The sequence below is a fragment of the Hyla sarda genome, chromosome 6, assembly GCF_029499605.1.
Source record: "Hyla sarda isolate aHylSar1 chromosome 6, aHylSar1.hap1, whole genome shotgun sequence".
Classification (NCBI taxonomy): Eukaryota; Metazoa; Chordata; class Amphibia; order Anura; family Hylidae; genus Hyla; species Hyla sarda.
In genome coordinates this window covers 249,141,640-249,165,414 of record NC_079194.1, presented here as the reverse complement: position 1 = coordinate 249,165,414, position 23,775 = coordinate 249,141,640, and the positions used below count along the sequence as shown (strand labels likewise).

The 23,775-nt window shown below is 41.9% G+C and overlaps 1 protein-coding gene across 1 annotated transcript in view; it reads left to right on the top strand.

Annotated features, from left to right (window-relative positions):
• Positions 1 to 23,775, top strand: part of LOC130277500 (mucin-5AC-like) — a 255,045-nt gene that overhangs the window by 65,526 nt on the left and 165,744 nt on the right. Inside the window, exons 11-17 of the mRNA XM_056528176.1 lie at positions 5,279 to 5,389; positions 7,719 to 7,788; positions 8,666 to 8,803; positions 16,532 to 16,696; positions 18,546 to 18,640; positions 20,431 to 20,557; positions 20,649 to 20,904. Coding sequence (XP_056384151.1) covers positions 5,279 to 5,389; positions 7,719 to 7,788; positions 8,666 to 8,803; positions 16,532 to 16,696; positions 18,546 to 18,640; positions 20,431 to 20,557; positions 20,649 to 20,904 — 962 coding nt within the window. The remainder of the gene's footprint in view (positions 1 to 5,278; positions 5,390 to 7,718; positions 7,789 to 8,665; positions 8,804 to 16,531; positions 16,697 to 18,545; positions 18,641 to 20,430; positions 20,558 to 20,648; positions 20,905 to 23,775) is intronic.

The following is a 23,775-nucleotide window of genomic DNA, read 5'->3' as shown; positions in this document are numbered from 1 at the left end:
AGGTAAATGGGGAAAATATGTATTTTTCCCATGTTTTTTGGGACCAACATCTAGAAGATGTACAAATTGACATTGTTTAGAATGTTATTAGGACATAAGGTTTCAGGAAATTTATTGCTGAAAATGCCATTTTACATTTCCAGCCATCCCATCCTCCTCAGGTTAAAAATAGCATACCCTACAGCCAACTAGTTAGATTAAAATGTATTAACAGCAGTCAGGATACTTTTAAAGGGCAGGCTGATGAACTACAAATAAGACTAGAACAAAAAGGGTACCCTAGGGATTTGATTGTCACTGCTAGAAATAAAATTGATAAAGTGTCCAGAAAACGTGGCCACAATGGTGTGAATAAAGATTACATTTTATTAAAAAAAAGGAAACTAGATGGATTTTACGCTTAGAAGCGATGGAACCTCTTGGTTGGAATGAACAAACTGAACTTAGTGCTTTGTTATAATATCCTTTTTCTGCAGAGTTGGTTTTAACATTTTAATTACACTTACCTTTTGTTTGATGATTACCATGTCAACAGAGGGGAGGGATATTTAAATGTGTATCCAGCGTGACGACGTCATGGGCCAGTTGAAACATACACCGCGAAACGGCAACGTATCCCCGATCAACATCCCCCCTGTCTGTACTCTCCACCCTGATCCTGCACTGTATGTATTTTCTACTTTGTTGAATAAAGAAGATTGAAGAAGACGCAGGTGGTGAGTTGCCCTGTTTATTTCCTACTTCACTGGAGCACATATTTAATATGCTGCATAATATATAATCATAAGCCGTGGGAAATAATATTTAAATCTAAACTGTCAATTACTTTGTAGCGTCACTAACCTATAGGTCTTCTGATCTGGTGTTTGTAGGGTATTGTCCCTTAAATGGACCATGCCACTATCAGACACCCACAGATTACAATTGTCCCAAGCTCCCAAATCCTCCTTACTGCATGACCCCAGTGAGGGGTTTGATTTGAGTTTGAGTTAGGAAACAGAAGGGGGCTTAGGACTCCTTTTCTAATGATTGTGGGAGTCCCAGTGGTGAAGCCCTGTGATGACACAACCTATATCCTATTTAAAGGTGATACATCTTCAGTGTGACAACTTCTTTTAACTAAACCTTAAACAGGTTAAAATGGAATGGTTAAAAAAAATTTTTTAACCAAAAATATAAAATGAAACATACTCTAATCACCCACTGCTACATTTCAATGCTGGTGCTCTCTGCGTCTTCCTGCTTCACATGATGTGTTGACCCTGCATGAATTTCCCATTCAGCCAATCACCAGCAGCAGTGACCCATCTTAGCCAGGGTCTTGCTGAGTGAGCATTTCCTACAGGTTTACTACATCATCAGAAGCCAGATGAAGAGCATTAGGGGCTGGAAGCCATCAGAACAGTGGTAGTAGGGGATTGAGGATGGTCATTGCTTTAATCCTTTAAATGTGTTTTACCAAAACAGTATTGGACATATTTTTTTTGTGAAATTGAATTTGATAGATTTATTTAGCTGTTTCATTTCTGCTGTGTAATGGGAGTTATAATAGAATTATTGCCTGACATTTATTTTCTTTCAAAAACCAGAAAGGTTTTATTGAATTAACTCCTTGAGAGTGATAAAAAGGGGATTTTAGTGTACTTACTGCTGTTATTGAGCCCTTAAGAGCCCCCTTCCACAATGTTTTAGAGGGCAATACCAGAGCTGGGCTGTTTACCAGTACTACTGAACAAACTGGCATTGTGCTGGGGGATAATGTACACAGTACAGTACTAGAAAGCATGTGGAGAGAGAAGTGGTTACTGATGCACTGGCTTTGCAAGGTGCTATGTGAGCAGAAAGGAAAGAAACAGCAGCAGCACAGCAGGGAAGAGGTTAGGTTAAGCACTGAATTGCTGATGCTGGTTAGAGGGAAGCCATGATTTCCTTTTAGGTAGTGCTCTGTTCAGGGATGGACTGACAATTCATGGGGCCCCTGCGCATTAGAGGTACATGGGGCCCCAATGTACATCAGCGCCAGGCAGCTCATAATCATCAATCAGTGAGGAGGCTAATTATGACCGATGTGCGGTATAAATCCTTTAGACACCACAATCAAAGTTAAGGGGGGCATCTAAAATGGGGAAAAACATAATCACGGCTAGCTTTGTAGGTTGAGCGGGACCACTGTGATAAAATCTTGGGGTCACGATCATCTTAAAGGAAGGTGGGAGGGCCCTTACCTGTCTTCTAGCCATTCGATCAGCACTCCTAATGTGCAAGCAGCCTCAGCAGGCTGCTCTAATTGTGATGACGATAACACTGTGAATGCCGATAACACTGATCAATACTGTGTATTATGGAACAGCATTGTTTATTGTTTGCTATCTAAAGATTACATGTAATAGTCTCCTTTTAACACATCAAATAAAAAGTTAATCAATGTTTAAATCTCCCTCCTTATCCCATTTTTTAAATAAAGTAATGTAAAATAAAATAAACGTAAACATAGTAGTGGCTGGTATCTACGCTTTAGCGAATGGGAAAGCACCAGGGCCAGACGGCTATCCTGGCAAGTTTTACAAACCCCTGATTGACCAGAGTGTCCCCCCCTTAATGGCGCATTTTAACTAAATATTACACACAGGCGTACTTTCCCCGGCTACGAAACTTGCGTATATTAAGGTGCTCCCCAAACCGGGTAAAGATCTTTTAGACCCTGGCTCCTATCGCTGGTTGGCGACCACCAAGTATGTTTCGTGAAGACCTGCTCAGCAGTCATGAATGTACTGTAGAAAGGTACTGGCAGTGATAGACAGTGTTCAGGGCCAGTCCCAGACAGACCCCAGGCATCTCTTCCACTCCCCTCCCGTTAGCGATAGGCACATGTCAGGGTTGTCCATTATTGCCTTTATTGTTCGATCTGGTGATTGAACCTCTGGCCACCTATCTGATCTCCACTGATATCTACAGCGGTATAGATGTGCGTACACAGGAGATCAAATTGTCCATGTTTGCCGATTATGTATTACTTTACCTAACTAACCCCAGGGAGGCTATACCTAAAATTTTAACCTTTCTATCTTATGTGGGCAGTTTCACAGGCTATAGAGTCAATGCCGCCAAGAGCATGCTGTTGCCTTTGGGTGCGACCCCCCCCCCCCCCAGGTTGCTTTGTGATGCGAATGTGCTGGATGTTACGGTGGCTCCTTCCTTACATATTTAGGCATTTGCCTAGGGAAAACTCCTGACACGCTGTATTCGTTCAACTACACATCACTCTTTCAACGTATCTTGTCAGAATTGAAGCACTGGGAGCTTTCCTAGGTAGATGCCGTCTCGTTAAAATGATTAGTTTCCCTAGCTTATTGTAACCCTTGAAAACGATCCCGCTTCTACTTCGGCATGACGATGTTAGATGCCTCAACGTGGCCTTTCAACGATTCCTGTGTCAGGGCAAGTGCCCCCGCATTACAGAAACTCATGCTTAGCAAGGTAGAGGGGGAGTTAATTTCCCCAACATCAGGGGCTATAATTTGGCTTGTTTGTTTTGCCACATGCTCGACTGGCTGCATTCCTCTGATTACTTCTCTAAACTAGCAGTGGAAGCAGCGCTGGCCACCCCATGGTCGCTACAGGTGCTGCTGCACACTTCCTATGCTAAACTTCTGGTAGGGATCAAGGGCTCAGTACTTCTGCAAGATACTATAGGGACCTGGAAGGAAGTGCAGAAGGTTTTTGGCCTTCCGTTTCTTTTATCCAAAGGGATGCCCATGCTTGACCATCCAGAGTTCCCGCAGGGTAAATCTTCTCCGTGGGTTGCGATTGTGGCTTTCTAGAGGGGTTCGAACAGTGGGGTGACTGATTCATAGTGATGACCGCAGATGGCTCACTCCGGAAGAAATGCTCAGTACATTTGACCTCCCCCTGTCACATACTTTATATACCGCATAGATACTGAGCGAAACTCCGAAACTGGCACTAAGCGGTTTTTCAAAAAATGGAAATCCTTTATTGTTACTCACTATGACTCTCGGGGGATCATCGAGAGTGTAAGACCATTTAGATATACCACTTGGTATAGTGTGGAATCGCTGAGAGGCTCTCCAAGAGCGTTGAGATTACTGGATATGTATTGCTGCACATAGCTTGTCCATTTAGATGGAGCACTACAGCTCTCTGTTGGGATCCCCAGGGAGTCAGAGGAACACCCACAGGGGTCGAGTGGGGTCCCCAAAGTGAGTGGCTGCACTATATTCCTGTCTGTATGGTTTGGGGGTGAGAATTACTGTATCTCCGTCTCTCCATCGACAACACCTAAATTTTATCAGCTGAATGCTTTGTGGTGACGGAGGACACTTTCTCTTGAGATACCTTTAAGCACATGGGGGGGGGGGTCATTGTGGGAGTTATTTTACTTGCCATGGGTGCAGGAATTTCATGCACTTTTTGCACTTTTTTATGATGCCATGTTTCCTATGTCCCCATGTTCTACTTTATCTTGTTCTACCTATGTTCTACTGCATCTTGATACCATGCATTATTTTGCTTTATGTCTACTGTTTCTTAAAAATTATTTAATAAAAATATATAAAAAAATAAATAAATTCCGGAATTGCAGATTTTTGGTTACTTCATATACCAGAAAAAAATTATAAAAAGGTGATCACAATGTCTCATCAAAACAAAAATGGAACCACAAAATACACAATAAATGAGCCTGCAGACATTCCACTTTTGTTTTCACGGGACTGGTTGATCGTTTTTTTACACATTTTTGGAGGGGAACACAAAGTGACCAAAAATACGCAATTCTGTACATTTTTTTTTTTTATGTATTATCTACGTTTATCTTCTCAGGAACATGCACCCATAGAAGGAGTAGCCAAATTTTGAGTTTTTGTCCAGGCCTGAAAACTAAAAAATAAGAAAAGGTTTAGGCAGGGGCGGGTCCCCATCAGGCATGGGCCTTTGGGCAGTGCCAAAGTGGCCAACCTGTCAGTCTTCCCCTGGAACTGATCCTTCTGGAGGACAAAGATAGGCTCTCAGATTGCAAGTACACAGCCTAGGTTCTCTCTCTCTCATGCACATAACACTGCCCACATTTCCTATGTTTTTGTCTTGCTCTCTCTTACTAGAGGTGGAATTCCTCTAACAACAGGCTGTGGAGAGCAGAAGGCAGGCTTAGAGCAACCCCTCATTTTCCAAAATTTTTCACATAGATCACATGGAGGGAAATATGTTCATGTTTTACAAAATGCAACAAACAACCATTTAATTTTTTTTTTCACAACAGCACAACACTGGCAATGATTTCTCTGTGCTTGCGGAGATGCGAAGATGTGGAATCACTAGCAAAAAATCCTGCCTGAAGAGTGTAGTTTTGGCAGTAAACAAGGGGGAAACTGTAAGTATTTGTATAAATAAGGGCCACATTGTTTTACTGCAAAGAATCTCACAAAACAGCATTTGTAAATTTAGGAAATAATTTTTTATGAGAGAATTGAAAATGTATTACAAATACACAAGGCTTTATTTTGTTGTTGTTTTTTTTTCAATATTTTTTTATTAAACCTATTTTATGCAAACAAAATATATATTTTAAAATATACCCCCCCCCCCCCATTTTCCATATATTGACAAACTGTTATTTTTGCTTTGGGCCTACATCCTCCCTACATACTAGCTCTCTTACTCAATTAATTAATGGGAAAAAAAGCTTTATTTTGTTACTTACAGGAGGGCAAATTTACTATACAATATTTATATTATATAATATAATATTATAAAGGTCTGTACTATGGCACCAATAGATTAAGGGGATTAAGCAGTATCCCTACCTGCCTCTGGGGTGTTTGTTATTTTCATTATGATTTTGTTTTGCATGGAATCATATAAAAATGAAAGTATGGCATGCTCTTCTGCATGTCATATTACATATATAATCTTCCTTAGATCATGCTGTATGGAGAAACCCTATGAAAAAATACAGATTGCCTGCAGCTCCATAAAAAAGTGAAAGCACTACTGTATTTATGCTTCCTTTCTTTAACACAGAACAAAGATTCAGCTTGCTGCCTTTGCTTTGTGTGTGAATAAACTGCTAAAGGCAAAGCGGCTTGCTTGTACCCTCATTGGCAAAAGCACCTAGAAGACATGCCCTTTCAATTAAACGTCATACAGTAAATGTTTCCCTGGATTTAGTAAGGGAAGAACAATGGAAAAAAGCTGTCATTTTTGCCCGTTGCCATTCATGGGTAATCCTGAATACTAGATCACCTTTTGATTTCTGTATTTTATTTCCAATTTGGATTTCATTGTCTACACAGAGCTTTAGCACTGCTACACCTCCACATACACAGGCTGTTTTACCGGTCCTGTATTCTCCACTCATGAAGTAACATTACAGCTCATGATATCAAGTATCTACAGCTTGCTCTAGAGTCTAGTCTTACATAAGTACTTGGTGAAAAGGTTAAAAATATGAGTCCATTAAGTCCAACCTAAAAGCCTACAATATAGCATACAGAGAGGACAGACTCTACACTCACCATACTTCCACCGGAGGGAAGGACACAACTGTTCGGATGTGTAAGAACTACAGGTCCAAGCATAGTACAAAAGTATGTTAGTGGCACTCAGCTGTGGGTTGAAGCTCTGTTTATAAAGAAATTTTGATCAAATACCAAGATTGCCTAATAAACAAAGCTAAAAAGAACATTGTACTTTTGTGCTATATAATCCTACAATGCTGATCTTGAGAAGAGCAAAACCCTTAGAAGGCAGATGCCAATCACCCCATACTAGGGGAAATCAAAATAAATCGATGGATCAACACCCTGTCTCCCGAAATCTAGTATCCAACTTGTAATATTATGTTTTTTTCAACAAAGACATCAAGGCCCCTCCTGAAGTTGTTTAATAAATCAAACCAACCATTACAACAGAGAGTTTCATAGTCTCACTGCTATAACAGTAAAGACTCCCCCTCTATGATGATGGTGAAAGCTTATTTCCTCTAGACCTAGAGTGCGCCCTCTTGTCATGGTTACTGGCCTAGGTATAAATAGATCCCTATTGTGATCCCCATATTGTGCATTCACTTATCTGTACATTGTTATCAATTCGCCTCCAAGACGTCTTTTCTCTAAACTAAATAGCCCCAAGCCTGATAACCTCTCTTGGTCCTGTACTCCTTCCATACTATTAATAATCTTTGGCGCCTCCCTCTTCACCCTCTCCAGTTCTGCCATGTCCTTCTTATATACAGGGGTCCAAAATTGGACACAATACTCCATATGTGATCTGACTAATGATTTATACAGAGGTAAAACTATATTCTTATCACAAGCCTCTGTCCTTCGCTTGATACATCCCATGACATTGTCAGCCTTGGCAGCCGCTGCATGGCACTGGTCACTAAAGATTAGTTTACTGTCCACCAGTACCCCCAAGTCTTTCAATGGCAGTTTAACTATTTGGCAAATCATTACACATTTAGTTTTTTACCATTGACATGGTAAAATTATGGTATCCTCTGTGGTGATCACCTTACCCAGTACAGTACCATCTGCAAATATGAAATTTTTTTATCTTTGTCCAAGACAATCTTTACTAGAAAAACTAATAAATTCAGAAAATTTGTAATTTATTTTTCTGAGATCTTAATTGTATGACTTTTTTTTTTTTTTACTTTTTAATCCTTACTATATTAAAACCTTTTTGTTTATCCTTAGATGTTTATTATTAAAGAGAATGGTGGTATGTTTCTTAACTGGATACCAACTCAGGTTCCTATCTCATTCGGTGAGTTTTTTACCTTTGGTATTGAATATAAGAAACCTCATTTGCCTTTACACATGCACGTTCATATCACTGTGTATATTTGTATATTTATTAGGTAGGAAGAGGTAGACAATTCCCTACCACATATACCCATGCAGCTGTCTATCCCCTGGCTGGTTTTAGCATGCCTATTTTCCTTTAACATTTGCCATTTAAAGTACCTATACACATTACACTGTCAATGAATCCAGGAAAAATCCATGTGATGAGCTTAAATGGGTACTCCACCTCTAGACATCTTATCCCCAATCCTGCCACTGGGGACCCCTGCAATATAGCATGCGGCACCCACCTGTTTCTGGTCCGGAAGCGCTGAAGGGTCCCGACCACGGGAACGGAAGTTTGTGACATCACGACTCCGCCCTTGTGTGATGTCACGCCCCGTCCCCTCAATGCAAGTCTATGGGAGGGGGCGTGACGGCCGTCACGCCCCCTCCCATAGACTTGCATTGAGGGGACGGGGCGTGACATCACACGGGGGAGGAGTCGTGACGTCACAAACTTCCGTTCCCGTGGTCGGGACCCAGACCCTCCAGCGCTTCCGGACCAGAAACAGGTAGGGGCCACATTCTATATTGCTGGGGTCCCCAGCGGCAGGACCCCCACGATCAGACATCTTATGCCCTATCCTTTGGATAGGGGATAAGATATCTAGGGGTGGAGTACCCCTTTAAGATCAATTGCTCTCGATAGAGTTCAAAGCTGGTCGCACATATTACATTTATATTGAGCTTTCACATGAAGAGATAATAACACTTTAACACTTAAAAAGCCTTCAAATGAAGTTAGTACGTTGATATTAAATCTCTTTTAACATATGTTGTTTTCTGTTTTGCAGCAAATATGAGTATCTACTGGGCTACATCTTTTTACCTAAATATTCACATAGGCTCTGATTTTGTAATGCAAGTCCAACTGACACCAGCTATGCAGATATATATAACTCTTGGTCCATCTTATCATGGTCAGACTTGTGGTAAGATATGATTTCTACTTTTTTAACAAGTTGAGGGGAGGAGGTGCTTTAAAAAAGCCATGCATTTTGTGTTCAAGCTCCACTATGCCCGATCATTTGAGTGGAGCTTACTTGCAGGGGTGGGGTCCCCCGGTCTGGTGCGTGTACCACAATGTGAACTAGAAAATGGATGTATATTATGTGTCAGGCTGAGCAGGAATAAGTGTGGTCACATTCCTCTGTCACTGCATGTTGTGGTGCCCAGCCCAGGCATTCTAGACGGTGACACGTCAGGCCGCAGCGGAACGGGAAAGACTGGAGCTGCTGTCAGAGCTAGAAAGAGACACAGCCATTACATTATAGCAGAAATCAAGGCCAGGTTGCCGATCACTCAGAATGTCAATGATACAACAGATTTTTTTTTTTTTAAAGAAGAGAGATGTAGTCCTTTATACATTTTGGGCACCCTAATCCATTGCATCATTGTATTAAGCCCAATTCTTCAAAGGGACTGTCTGATGACGAAAAACACTGTTAATATGTCCTAAGAGGACACATGTATGTCAGAAAGAGGATGCCTTGGGAAATTTAAATAAACACTACATAATATTACATGCATTTGCCATAACTGCTGATTATCAGTGTTTTAGAAGCTAGAATCAGTGAGAAGGCTATAGCCTGCCATGCATGATAGAGGCCTCGGTGGCATATCAATTGTACACTCTTTTTTTTTTCTCTCAACATTTGCAATTGGGAAAACAGAAGTGGCCAATCATACTGGAATCCACAACTTTGTAAATATGTAAATGTTAAAAATACATTTCAAATTAATAGCAACATATTTGTTTTTAATGAATGCTGTGTTGTATACAGATGACTAATCACTAATATAACAAAGATTACACAAACGACTCCAATTGTCCGTATAGTCATATACGGTATGTGTTGTAGTCTATTGTTTTTATTAGACTTTATCAAAATTTTAAATACATAGATAATATACAAACACTCTGAACAACTTTACACATACTATCCACCCCTCCCCCCCTTCCGGCTGACAATCTGTAAAAAAAACATAATAATAATAATAGGGTGAATAAATGTTTCGCTTCAATTGTTTTTAATCTTTAAATTTTACAATGTCATTTTTTATATTATTAATTCTTTCCACTAGATTTACACAATGTATCATAACTGGGGCCACCCTATCAGATTATATATAAAAAAAAATCTATATCTAAAAAAAAAATAGCGTTTCATTAAATTTGCCAAATTCACATACATCACCCAATATGAGAACCCTTGGTGTTGCCCTTGCCTTAACCCCTTAACGACCGATGCTGTATATATTGCGGCATTTAAAATGCGGACCATTCACTGCCAGTAGCTCAGAGGAGCTGATCGGGATCATCGCAGGGAAATTATGATATCTTGATTAGCAACAAAAGTGCCCTTACCTGCCTCCAAATTGTCCGATCGGTGCTCCTATGCTCATGGCAGGCTGGAGCAATGGAGCACAGATAACACTGATCAATGCTATGCTATGGCATAGCATTGAACAGTGTATGTGTCACGATGCCGGCTGGCAGGTAGTGGATCCTTTGTGCCAGAGAGGGATGGCGAGGACCGCGCTAGTGGACCGGTTCTAAGCCACTACAGGTTTTCACCAGAGCCCGCCGCAAAGCGGGATGGTCTTGCTGCGGCGGTAGTGACCAGGTCGTATCCACTAGCAACGGCTCACCTCTCTGGCTGCTGAAGATGCTGAAGATAGGCGCGGTACAATGGAGTAGGCAGAAGCAAGGTCGGACGTAGCAGAAGGTCGGGGGCAGGCGGCAAGGATCGTAGTCAGGGGCAACGGCAGGAGGTCAGGAACACGGACTAGGAACAGACAAGGAATGCTTTCACTAGGCACAAGTGCAACAAGATCCGGCAAGGGAGTGCAAGGGAAGTGAGGTAATATAGGGAAGTGCACAGGTGATTACCAATTAAGCTAATTGGGAAGATTGGGCCAGGCACCATCATTGGTGCACTGGCCCTTTAAATCGCAGAGACCCGGCGCGCGCGCGCCCTAGGGAGCGGGGCCGCGCGCGCCGGGACAGGACCGAGGGAGAGCGAGTCAGGTACGGGGACCGGGGTGCGCATCGCGAGCGGGCGCTACCCGCATCGCGAATCGCACCCCGGCTGAAGGCGGGACCGCAGCGCACCCGGTCAGTGGATCTGACCGGGGCGCTGCAACAACGAAGATGAGGCGAGCGCTCCGGGGAGGAACGGGGACCCGGAGCGCTCGGCGTAACAGTACCCCCCCCCTTGGGTCTCCCCCTCTTCTTGGGGCCAAAGAACCTGAGAAAAAAAAACTCAATTCTTCCGTGAAGAGGTCCGATGCAAATTAGGAGGGGTTCTGTGTGGAAACGTACGAGACAGTCCAATCTTTTATTGTAAAAACAATAGATGTAGAGGGGTCTGGCGAGACTGGTCACAGGAACGTAGAACCTGTTGATGAGAGAGGCCAAAAAAAATTTTCCTGCAGATCCGGAATCCAAGAAGAGCATAGTAGAGAAGGAGAAGGTAGAGGCAGATATCCGCACAGGCACAGTAAGGCGTGGAGAAGCAGAGTTGACATCAAGAACTGTGTCACCTTCGTGCGGAGTCAGCGTGCGTCTTTCCAGGCGGGGAGGACGGATAGGACAATCCTTCAGGAAGTGTTCGGTACCGGCATGGTACAGGCAAAGATTCTCCATGCGGCGTCGTGTCCTCTCTTGAGGTGTCAAGCAAGACCGGTCAACATGCATAGCCTCCGCGGCGGGAAGCACAGGAACAGATTGCAGAGGACCAGAGGAGAGAGGAGCCGGAGAGAAAAAACGCTTCGTGCGAACAAAGTCCATATCCAGGCGGAGCTCCAGACGCCATCCGGAAGAACGCATGTCAATGCGAGTGGCTAGATGAATGAGTTCATGTAGGTCAGCAGGAGTCTCTCGTGCGGCCAGAACATCTTTAATGTTGCTGGATAGGCCTTTTTTAAAGGTCGCGCAGAGAGTCTCACTATTCCAGGACAACTCGTAAGCAAGAGCACGGAACTGAATGGCGTACTCACCAACGGAAGAAACACCCTGGGCCAGGTTCAGCAGGGCAATCTCGGCTGAAGAAGCTCGGGCAGGTTCCTCAAAGACACTTCGAATTTCCGAGAAGAAGGAGTGTACAGAGGCAGTGACGGGGTCATTGCGGTCCCAGAGCGGTGCGGCCCATGACAGGGCTTTTCCAGACAGAAGGCAGAACACGAAAGCCACCTTAGACCTTTCAGTAGGAAACTGGTCCGACATCATCTCCAAGTGCTGGGAACATTGCGAAAGGAAGCCACGGCAAAACTTAGAGTCCCCATTAAATTTGTCCGGCAAGGACAGGCGGAGGCTAGGAGTGGCCACTCGCTGCGGAAGGGGTGCAGGAGCTGGCGGAGGAGATGATTGCTGAAGAAGTTGCGAATGTTGGCGCACCATGGTGGACACTTCCGACAGCTGGTGGGTTAGAAGGGCGACCTGTCGGGCGATATCAGAGGCAACTGGCAGGGGATGTTGGTGCAAAATGGTGGACACTTCCGACAGCTGGTGGGTTAGATGGGCGATCTGTCGGGCGATATCAGAGACAACTGGCAGGGGAACCTCAGCGGGATCCATGGCCGGATCTACTGTCACGATGCCGGCTGGCAGGTAGTGGATCCTTTGTGCCAGAGAGGGATGGCGAGGACCGCGCTAGTGGACCGGTTCTAAGCCACTACAGGTTTTCACCAGAGCCCGCCGCAAAGCGGGATGGTCTTGCTGCGGCGGTAGTGACCAGGTCGTATCCACTAGCAACGGCTCACCTCTCTGGCTGCTGAAGATGCTGAAGATAGGCGCGGTACAATGGAGTAGGCAGAAGCAAGGTCGGACGTAGCAGAAGGTCGGGGGCAGGCGGCAAGGATCGTAGTCAGGGGCAACGGCAGGAGGTCAGGAACACGGACTAGGAACAGACAAGGAATGCTTTCACTAGGCACAAGTGCAACAAGATCCGGCAAGGGAGTGCAAGGGAAGTGAGGTAATATAGGGAAGTGCACAGGTGATTACCAATTAAGCTAATTGGGAAGATTGGGCCAGGCACCATCATTGGTGCACTGGCCCTTTAAATCGCAGAGACCCGGCGCGCGCGCGCCCTAGGGAGCGGGGCCGCGCGCGCCGGGACAGGACCGAGGGAGAGCGAGTCAGGTACGGGGACCGGGGTGCGCATCGCGAGCGGGCGCTACCCGCATCGCGAATCGCACCCCGGCTGAAGGCGGGACCGCAGCGCACCCGGTCAGTGGATCTGACCGGGGCGCTGCAACAACGAAGATGAGGCGAGCGCTCCGGGGAGGAACGGGGACCCGGAGCGCTCGGCGTAACAGTATGCAATCTAAGCATTGCATGCAATAGTCCCCTAGAGGTCAGACGAGTAAATTTTTAAACATGCAAATTTTCGTACAAAAAGTTATAATTTTTTAAAATAAGTAAAACTAAATAAAACCTATATCATTTGGGTATTGGTGTAACTGTATGGACCTACAGTATACAAATAATGTAACGTTTCAGGAGAGTTACCTTCCTTTTTCAAACCTCAGGTTTGAGAAAGGGAGGTAACTCTCCTGAAACATAACCAGACGGCCGGCGCTCAGAAACGCTGAGCAGTCCAACTTCCAGCCCAGAGAATTACCAAAGATTATGGTCAGGAACAAGAGATCTAAGCCAAGGGACATGACTTCCGGAGATGACTAATCTATGACTATCCCTACTTGTCACTGGGTGAATATCTTTTGTATGTCTGTGTTGAAAAGTTTGTAAATTAAGCATATGAGAAGTGATGGATAAAAACTTTGGCTAAACGCATTCCCATGTATGTGTTCTTCTGTGAATGTGATCTTATACGAGGGTGTTTGGAGCCCCTAGATTGAACACACGGGAGCCGCCCAGCTATTGATCTTTTCAGTGATCCGAATTGATTTGCAATTATAACCCTTGGAAGCATCACTACAAAAAAAAATATAATAAATCATCAGCTTATAATAGTAGCTTATCTTCTTTTTAGTGTTGCTCGCGAATATTCGCAGTGGGAATTTTATTCGCGAATATCGCATATTCGCGAATTCGCCAATATTCTCGAATATAGCACTATGTATCGGCAATTACGAATATTCGCTTTTTTTTTCTTTTTCACAGTACACATAACAGTGATCATCCCTCTCTGCTTCCAGCTTGTGTGGTGTAAAGAAGGCTCTAATACTAATGTGTGAGACTGGTGTGCGAATTTTCGCATATGCAAATTCAAATTCGCTTATTCAAATTTTCACATATGCAATTTTTTTTCATATACGAATTTTCACTTATGCTAATTGTATGCGAATATGCGAATTTAGCGAATATATGATGAATATTCGGCCATATATTAGCGAAATATTACGAATTCGAATATGGCCTATGCTGCTCAACACTACTTCTTTTCCCCTGAGGCAAAAACCTCTAATATCCTGTGTATTTCTGATAGAGATGGCTAGGGGCTCTATAAACAAAATGAATAACAAAGGTGACAAAGGGCATCCATGCTGCATACCTCTCTAAAGTAGGAAGGCCCTTGTAAGCACTCAATTAAAGGGGTATTCCAGGCCAAAACTTTTTTTTATATATTTCAACTGGCTCCGGAAAGTTAAAAAGATTTGTAAATTACTTCTATTAAAAAATCTTAATCCTTCCAATAGTTATTAGCTTCTGAAGTTCAGTTGTTGTTTTCTGTCTAAATGCTCTCTGATGACTCACGTCACGGGAGCTGTGCAGTTCCTATGGGGATATTCTCCTATCATGCACAGCTCCCGGGACGTGACATCATCATTGAGCAGTTAGACAGAAAACTTCAGAAGCTAATAACTATTGGAAGGATTAAGATTTTTTAATAGAAGTAATTTACAAATCTGAATTCAGGTAGAAGACAGACATGGTGCACATCTACAATCTTCACAATGATATAATTGCTTCTCAGCATAATTTCAAAAACTAACAGGTTGTTAGTATATACATTTTGATCAAAAAGTACAAGCCCACTCACCACTTCAAGGCCACCTATTTAGAGTGGGTCCCTAACGTCCCTAGCATAAGATGGCGTAGCAACGGGCGGCGACCACCACCGCCGCGGCACCAGTGCCCACAGGGGGAACGACCCACCGGCAGAGCAGCCCCAATGCCACTCAAACCAGTCCAGTGGGCTTGTACTTTTTGATCAAACATGTATACTAACAACCTGTTAGTTTTTGATATTATGCTGAGAAGCAATCAGATCATTATACAGGATTGTAGATGTGCACCATGTCTGTTTTCTACCCTAATTTACAAATCTGTTTAACTTTCCGGAGCCAGTTGATATATATAAAAAAAAGGTTTTGCCTGGAATACCCCTTTAAGCCTTATCTTTGCAACTGGTTCTATTATATGGTAACTTAAAGTGGTATTCCAGTAAAAAACTTATTTTTTTTCATATCAACTGGCTCCAGAAAGTTAAACAGATTTGTAAATTACTTCTATTAACATTTTTTAATCCTTCCAGCACTTATTCTTTTCTGTTTGACAACATATATAAAAACAAATCTCCCTTTCTAATCTATTTTCTTAGCTTTGACCACAGCTGGTATTTTCCAATGAATAAAGACTTATACTCCAGACAAATAGGTGGACAGGGAAGAGTGAAGTCCAGTCTTGCCCATCCTCTTGCTAACCTGACACTAGTATGTCATATAACATATTTGTCTACAAAGAGAGATTATGTATCAGCTCACCCCAAGCCCACCAATTTGAGCACGGAGCAGGGCATGGACTGCACCCAAACTTCATAAACAGACTATATGAAAAGACTCTCCAGCTCAATGCAGATCAATGTGCCATCTTTATTTCACTCGGAGCTACATGGATCACAGGTAAAACAGGATGTGACGCGTTTCGGCCAGGTGCTGGCCTTACTCATATGTAAGTAAGTACGTAAGTATGAGTAAGGCCAGCTGGCTGAAACGCGTCACATCCTGTTTTACCTGTGATCCATGTAGCTCCGAGTGAAAAAAAGATGGCACATTGATCTGCATTGATCTGGAGAATCTTTTCATATCAACATATTTGTCTAACATATAATATATGAGTGTTAAGTTAAAGGGTACCTTTCATCAAAAAAACTTTTGATATATTATAGATTAATGCATGCAGAATAACTTTCCAATAGAATATTGTTAAAAAATATGCTTCTTTCTATTTAATTTTCCACTTTGAAAAAATGACCACTAGGGGTCTCCCTACCAGTCCTTTTTTTAATATAGATTTTAGACTTATGCTTGAGTCCTAAATCTCAGACTGCAGCCGGGACACAGACAAACTCCCTGGCAGGGAGCAGTACTGAGCTTGTCTGTGTCCCGGCTGCAGTCTGAGATTTAGGACTCCAGCATAAGTCTGAAATCTATAAAAAAAGGACTGGTAGGGAAACCCCTAGTGGTCATTTTTTCAAAGTGGAAAAATAAATAGAAAGAAGCATATTTTTTAATAGCATGCTATTGGAAAGTTATTTTGCATACATTAATCTATAATATATCAAAAGTTTTTTTGATGAAAGGTACCCTCTAAATGAAGTCTGATGAAATTCTAATAGAATTTAACCTGTAGAGCATGTTCAACTTGAATTTTATTTATTTTATTTTTTACTTTTTACTTTGTTTCTTCAAAGGGTTGTGTGGAAACTTTAACAACATCCAGAGCGATGATTTTAAAGCTATTAGTGGAGTCTCTGAAGGGACTGCTGCCAGCTTTGCTAATACATGGAAGAGTAATAGCAACTGTCCTAATATAAAGAGCAGTTATGAGGACCCATGTTCTCTGAACTTGGAGAAAGGTACAGTATGTACATGACGACAAAAGAATAATCACTGTCATTCTTTTTGCGGAATCTGGGCAGAATACATTGTCATCTATGGGGTCACCCCTGAAAAATGTCTCCCAGATTTATTCAGCCCTTGCCCATTGTTGCCCTCCATTATCAGCCATTATCACAGGATTGTATAAAGAGGAGTGTAATATGGACTGACTGCAGATTGAATGACTTTAACTATTGTAATAATCTATGATTCTGATAAATAGGTTTTTATTTTATTTTTTAAATACCCATCCTGTCAGGTATTATAAGAAACAAACTTTTGCTTACCTCTGCAATCCCCTAGTGTTTCTCTGGTCCCCAGTGCGATTCTCTTCCTGGTGCTGTGGGTCAATCCATCACAGTGCAGTTCACACAGTGGTGTCCCTCATTGGCCAGTGATTGGCTCAGCTGCAATGTAACATCTTAAGCGCGTGGGAACCAGTAGGAAGAACGGGGGGAGTTCTCAATGCATCACTTTGCCGCTCAACCATTCACTGGCCGAGATGTGACAGATCGACCCCCATCACCAGGAAAAGGACCGCACCAAAGACCAGAACAGCGTTACAAGAGGCATCAGGGAAGCGTTGGAGGTAAGTAAGCATTTATTTTTTTATACTTGAGAAAATGGGTATATTAAAAAAAACAGCACCCTACCACTGGATAATCCCTTTAATTCAGGTCATCAAACCTTATATCATCCCATAGGATATGTGGCCATAATATGAGTGCAAAAATGGCCCGTATTACACAAGTGTAAAGTCTGCCTTCATCTGGTGCAATTGCCATAATCGCAAACATTGTCATTAAAAGATTAGGGTGCCCTGATCGCACACCTTATTTACTGTTTCTTGATACGCCCTTCTGTTCCCAAGATATGTAGGTTTATAGTATGTCTGACCATTTAGAAAATCAGGTACATAGGTGTAAATGTAGTTTTAATAATGGAAGGTGATGGGCGGGATTATACAGCCAGGGGGTGTATTAAGCATACATGCCCCTCAGTGTACAACATTCACAATCCCTGAATGTATAATTCCGCCCATCACCTGTTATTCGTTTCCATTATGAAAAGTAAGTTTAAACCATCTGACTGATTCCCTAAATTGTCAGACAAACTATAAACTCTCATATCTCAGGAAGGGCAGTAAACTGTGAAAAGGTGTGTGATCAGAACGCCATATTTAAAGGGGTATCCCGGGCAAAAACATTGTATCCCCTATCCAAAGGATAGGGGATAAGATGTCTGATCTCGGGGGGCCCGCTGCTGAGACCCCCCGCGATCTCCCTGCAGCACCCGCATTCTATGCGGGGACTGCGCCTCTAGTTTCGGAAACCTCCAGGTTTCCGGGACTGGGGACGTGACGTCACGCCATGCCCCCTCCATTCAAGTCTATAGGGGATAAAATATTTTTGCCCGGAATACCCCTTTAATGAAAGTTTGAAAAAGAAAAGTCAACATTTTTGTGGGTTTGCCGCAGGTCCAGTTTATTGTAATGGTTTTTACTTTTTATGTTTTGATCTGGCATTAGCAGGTAGTGCACTTTACTACATGATAATCCTAGATGGGAAGGGACAGTTAAGCAGTAGCTCACAGATTACTATCTTTCATTTTCAAAGTGGCCTTGACAAGACAATAACTGGAATCTAATTGTTTGCTAGTTGATAGCTCTAAAGATACTGGTACTGATATGCTATTATTTTATCAAATATTATCATAATTAATACCTTTACATTTCTCAAGTTGCTTTTGCTTATTGATATAATACAATAGTGAATTTATTATACATTTTTTGTACAGTAAACTAAAATAATTCTGCCTTTTTTACAGAAAAATATGCACAACATTGGTGTGGCCTACTTACTTTGGCAAATGGACCCTTTTCCCCCTGCCACAATATAGAAAATCCACTGACATATCATGCGGTAATGCACTATTCCCAACTCTTCTGTCAAGATAAGGAGAACCTCAATTTTCTGCATACAACAGTTTTAGATGTTGTAAAGGGAGGGCCATTTATATGGATACACCTTAATAAAATGGCACATTAGTATATGTGAGGGGGGGGGGGAAACGTTTCAAGATGTGTGGTGACCATGGTGGCCATTTTGAAGTCGGCCATTTTGAATCCAACTTTTGTTTTTTCAATAGGAAGAGGGTCATGTGACACATCAAACTTATTGGAAATTTCACAAGAAAAACAATGATGTGCTTGGTTTTAACAAAACTTTATTCTTTCATGAGTTATTTACAAGTTTCTGACCACTTATAAAATGTGTTCAATGTGCTGCCCATTGTGTTGGATTGTCAATGCAACCCTCTTCTCCCACTCTTCCCACACTGATAGCAACACCGCAGGAGAAATGCTAGCAAAGGCTTCCAGTATCCGTAGTTTCAGGTGCAGCACATCTCGTATCTTCACAGCATAGACAATTGCCTTCAGATGACCCCAAAGATAAAAGTCTAAGGGGGTCATTCTTCATCAATGTAAACCTCAAGACCACTGGATATGCGAAATTGCTACATGATGATGTGTTTCCCTCTTTATGCACCACAGCTGGCACGTTCCCTGAGTTTTTCCAGCAAGATGGTTCCCCACCACATTATGGGTGTCAGGTCCGGGCATTCCTAGATGAACAGTTTCCTGGAAAGTGGATTGGTCATCGTGGGCCAGTTGAATGGTCCCCAAGGTCTCCCGATCTGACCCCCTTAGACTTTTATCTTTGGGGTCATCTGAAGGCAATTGTCTATGCTGTGAAGATACGAGATGTGCAGCACCTGAAACTACGGATACTGGAAGTCTGTGCTAGCATTTCTCCTGCGGTGTTGCTATCAGTGTGTGAAGAGTGGGAGAAGAGGGTTGCATTGACAATCCAACACAATGGGCAGCACATTGAACACATTTTATAAGTGGTCAGAAACTTGTAAATAACTCATGAAAGAATAAAGTTATGTTAAAACCAAGCACATCATTGTTTTTCTTGTGAAATTCCCAATAAGTTTGATGTGTCACATGACCCTCTTCCTATTGAAAAAACAAAAGTTGGATTCAAAATGGCCGACTTCAAAATGGCTGCCATGGTCACCACCCATCTTGAAAAGTTTCCCCCCTTACATGTACTAATGTGCCACAAACAGGAAGTTGATATCCCATTTTATTAAGGTGTATCCATATAAATGGCCCACCCTGTAGTTACTCTATGGCAATGTCATAATCTCCTACAAAGTGACGGCCCCAAGAAATGCTGTTGCAAGGCACCAAGGGGAAAAGCAGAGATGAGTCTGGGTACTGGCTGAAGTCCTTGGGCTGGTAGCATACATGCCTGGTCAGAAACAGGCAAACAGGTAGGGGTAGGCGCAGCACAGGTTTATAGCAAAGCAGACGAAGGTCAGACACAAGAGAATCAAATGTGGTACAAGGGAATTGGCAGAAATTTAGTCAAGGCAGGCAGAGATCATGCACTATAATGAAGTACAATGGAAAACACTTTTGCTGGAAAGCTAAGGAACCTTATTGCTCAGGCAGCTTAGTGAGCGTGAAACGGCAGCAACAAAAGAAGGAGAAATGACAAAGGGAAAAGTAGGCAAAGGCCAGGCCGCATTAAGAAAAGGCTACCTGGGGGGGGGGGGGGTGTCTCCTTTTGCATGAATTCATCCATATGAAAGTATAAGAAACTGCAAGCAATGTAAACCTGTCTTGTTTTTTTCTTCCCAGAATTGCCTGTCAGACACATGCAGTTGTAAGGACAGTGAGGAATGTATGTGTGCAACTCTGGCTTCATATGCTTATGCATGTGCCAAGAAAGGTGTCACTCTCTTCAGATGGAGAGACAATGTCTGTGGTAAGCAGTCGCTGAGTACCTATTTCACCCCTGTAAACATGTCCTCTCTTTTGTAACAATTTACCTTTAAATTATTTATGTTTCGCTACAGAAAAGTACACAAAATCTTGTAAAGATTCTCAAGTATACCAATATAATGTGACCCAGTGTCAGCCCACTTGCCGATCTCAAAGTAATGATGGCACAATATTCAACTTCAAATTCTCTCCGGTGGATGGCTGTGTGTGCAGAGAAGGAACATATCTGAATGATAATGGAGACTGTGTAACATCAAGTTCATGCCCATGTTACTACCAAGGCAATGTCATGGAATCAGGGGAAATGGTTGAGGAGAATGGAGTTAAATGGTAAGGATGTAAAAATTGTCATGTGTTTTGTGGTCAACCTACCGTATATTTTTTTCTTCACCATGATAATGCTATGTATAGCTCTAAGGTCTGACCCTTTCAAAATTCATTTTGTTACATTAAAAAGCAAGAGGGGCTAACAGGAGATCCTCTGTCCTGGGGGTTGTGCCAGTCAGTGCCCCAGAACAGTGCCAGACAAAGTTCCCCTATGACAACCAGCCAGAGAAACCCATTAAAGAGTAGCGGTCACCAAACTAAACTTTTAATATATTGTTCTTTACAGTATATAATTATAAGACACTTTGCTATTTACTTGCTGTTGAAATTCTCAACCTTTATATGTTCTTAATGTGATGTGTGAAAAAACGTCCACTAGATGGCTCTGTTCTTTTCCCTGCAAATGTCAAACAGCTAGTTTGTTCTCCTTCCGGCCTGGCAGGAGACCAAACTCATGAAGTGTGTTATATCGCACCTGCTGGGGAACTGCAGGAGAACACCCACTTTATCCTGCCGGGAGCTCACACAATGTGAGCAAGGGGAAAGGTATGATACAGAGCTTTTTATAGCTCAGAAAAAAAATGTAAGCGCAGGAGGGGTGGGAGTAGTTAGGGAATATAATCTGAGTTAGTTTTCAAAATATGGTTTGATGACAGGTACTCTCTAAAGTCACCTAGAGTGACCCTATAAAAGCAAGAGTTCCTTTCATTGCTCCTATAATAGTACCAACCATAGTTCCCCTATAAGGCTATGTTCACATGGTCGGAAAATGTGCGGAATGTTCGCGCAAAAAACAAGTGCGGACACTCCACACATTTGACTATCGGGCGACGCCCATGCATTTCCTTGCAGACTACACAAAAAGAATAGACATACCTATTTTTCTGCAGGTGCCGGAATCTGAATTTTTGCCCCAGAAACATTTGGGACACAAATCCTGCTGTGTGAACAATGCAGCAGAATCCCATTGAAATCAGTGGAACTCTGCTGCTAAATTCCGCAGGGACATTCTGACTTGTGAACATTACAACAGTCAACCAGTCAACCTTCTATAAGGCTGAAATTCCACTAAGGTTTTTCAGCCAAGAACGCCCCAAAAAAGCCCCAAAAAAGTCCTTTCTGCCACACAGCATTTTTTTCTTGAAAAAACGCTGTGGCCAAATGTTAGCTGCAAGCCAATAGGGAACTGAAAAATGCCGTATCCACTTTTTTTTTTTTTTTTTTTATCCTTTTGGCGTTTATAAGCTATTTTGGGCTCAGTGGACGATTTTCAAAAACGACCTGTGGTTGAGACTTTGGCGTTTTTTCCGGAAAATCTTGGTGTTTTTCTCCAATAGAAGTCTATGGGAGTGAAAAAACACAAAAACAAAGTCATGTGGGTTTTAACATTGGAGTTTTTGTGGGCAGTTTTTATCCCTTTTTTTTTTTTTTAAGCAATCCAAAAAAGGTTGGAGTTTGGCTTTTTTTTAAATTAAATTTCGTAGGTTACCATTAAAAAAAATTATACAGTAGGGGAAAGAAATAGTTGTGGGGAAAAAAATGTATATTTTTTAGAACAAAGTTTTTATAAATTTTCAATCAGGGACCAATTTATGTGAGAGAGCAGGGACATAAAAATGTAGCCGACAATATTAAAAATGTATAAAAGGACCATGTAATTGTAAAATTGTAAAAAAAAAAAAATTTTTTATAAATTTTATGAAACTTTTTAATAATGTATTTTAAAGGGTTAACTGGCTCCAGAAAGTTGAACAGATTTTTAAATTACTTCTATTAAAAAAATCTTCCAATAATTATCAGCTGCTGAAGTTGAGTTGTTGTTTTCTGTCTGGCAACAGTGCTCTTTGCTGACATCTCTGCTTGTCTCGGGAACTGCACAGAGTAGAAGAGGTTTGCTATGGAGATTTGTTTCTACAGTCTGCTATGGGGACAGTTCCCGAGACAGGTGTCATCAGAGAGCACTTAGACAGAAAAGAACAACTCAACTTCAGCAGTACTGAAGGGATTAAGATTTTTTAATAGAACTAATTTACAAATCTGTTTAACTTTCTGGAGAATGTTGATATATATATATATATATATATATATATATATATATATATATATATATATAAAAGTTTTTTCCTGGAAATCCCCTTTAATACAGTTTCACAAAATTAAATAACAAACTATATTATTTTTACAATTACATGGCCCCTTTATAAATTTTTAATATTGTCGGCTAAATTTTTATGTCCTTGCTCCCTTATATAAAATGGTCCCTGATTGAAAATTTCTAAAACATTTTGTTCTAAAAAATATACATTTCGTTCCCTACAATTTTTCCATCCCTACTGCTTAATTTTTATTTTTTTTTATTATAATTTTTTTGGTACCCAATAACAATCGTAAAAAAAAAACGCCTGCAGAGAAACTGCCACATGGAAAATCAATGGCAGTTTTTCATGCATTTTTTTCTGGTGTTTTTTACCCTAAAAAGGCAAAAACCTCAGTAGAATCCTAGCCTAAGAGCAAACTAGTTTTTCCTTGTAAGGCTAAGTTCACATCTGTATTGAGGCTCACTAAGAAAAAATCTGTGCTGAACAATCCATTGCACAACAGACACCAACGGGTCCTATTGACTTAAAATGGAGTCCATCTAAGTCAGTGGTTCAAATTCTATGAAGAGGCACAGTATCAAATCTGTTACCCAATGAGCACAGTTTAGCAATACATAGTGTATACCGTATTTTTCGCCGTATAAGAAGCTGGTGCGCCTTATATGGCGAATACACACCTATCGGGTCGGTCCCTGCGGCCATCAACGGCCGGGACCCGCGGCTAATACAGGACATCACCGATCGCGATGATGCCCTGTATTAACCCTTTAGACGA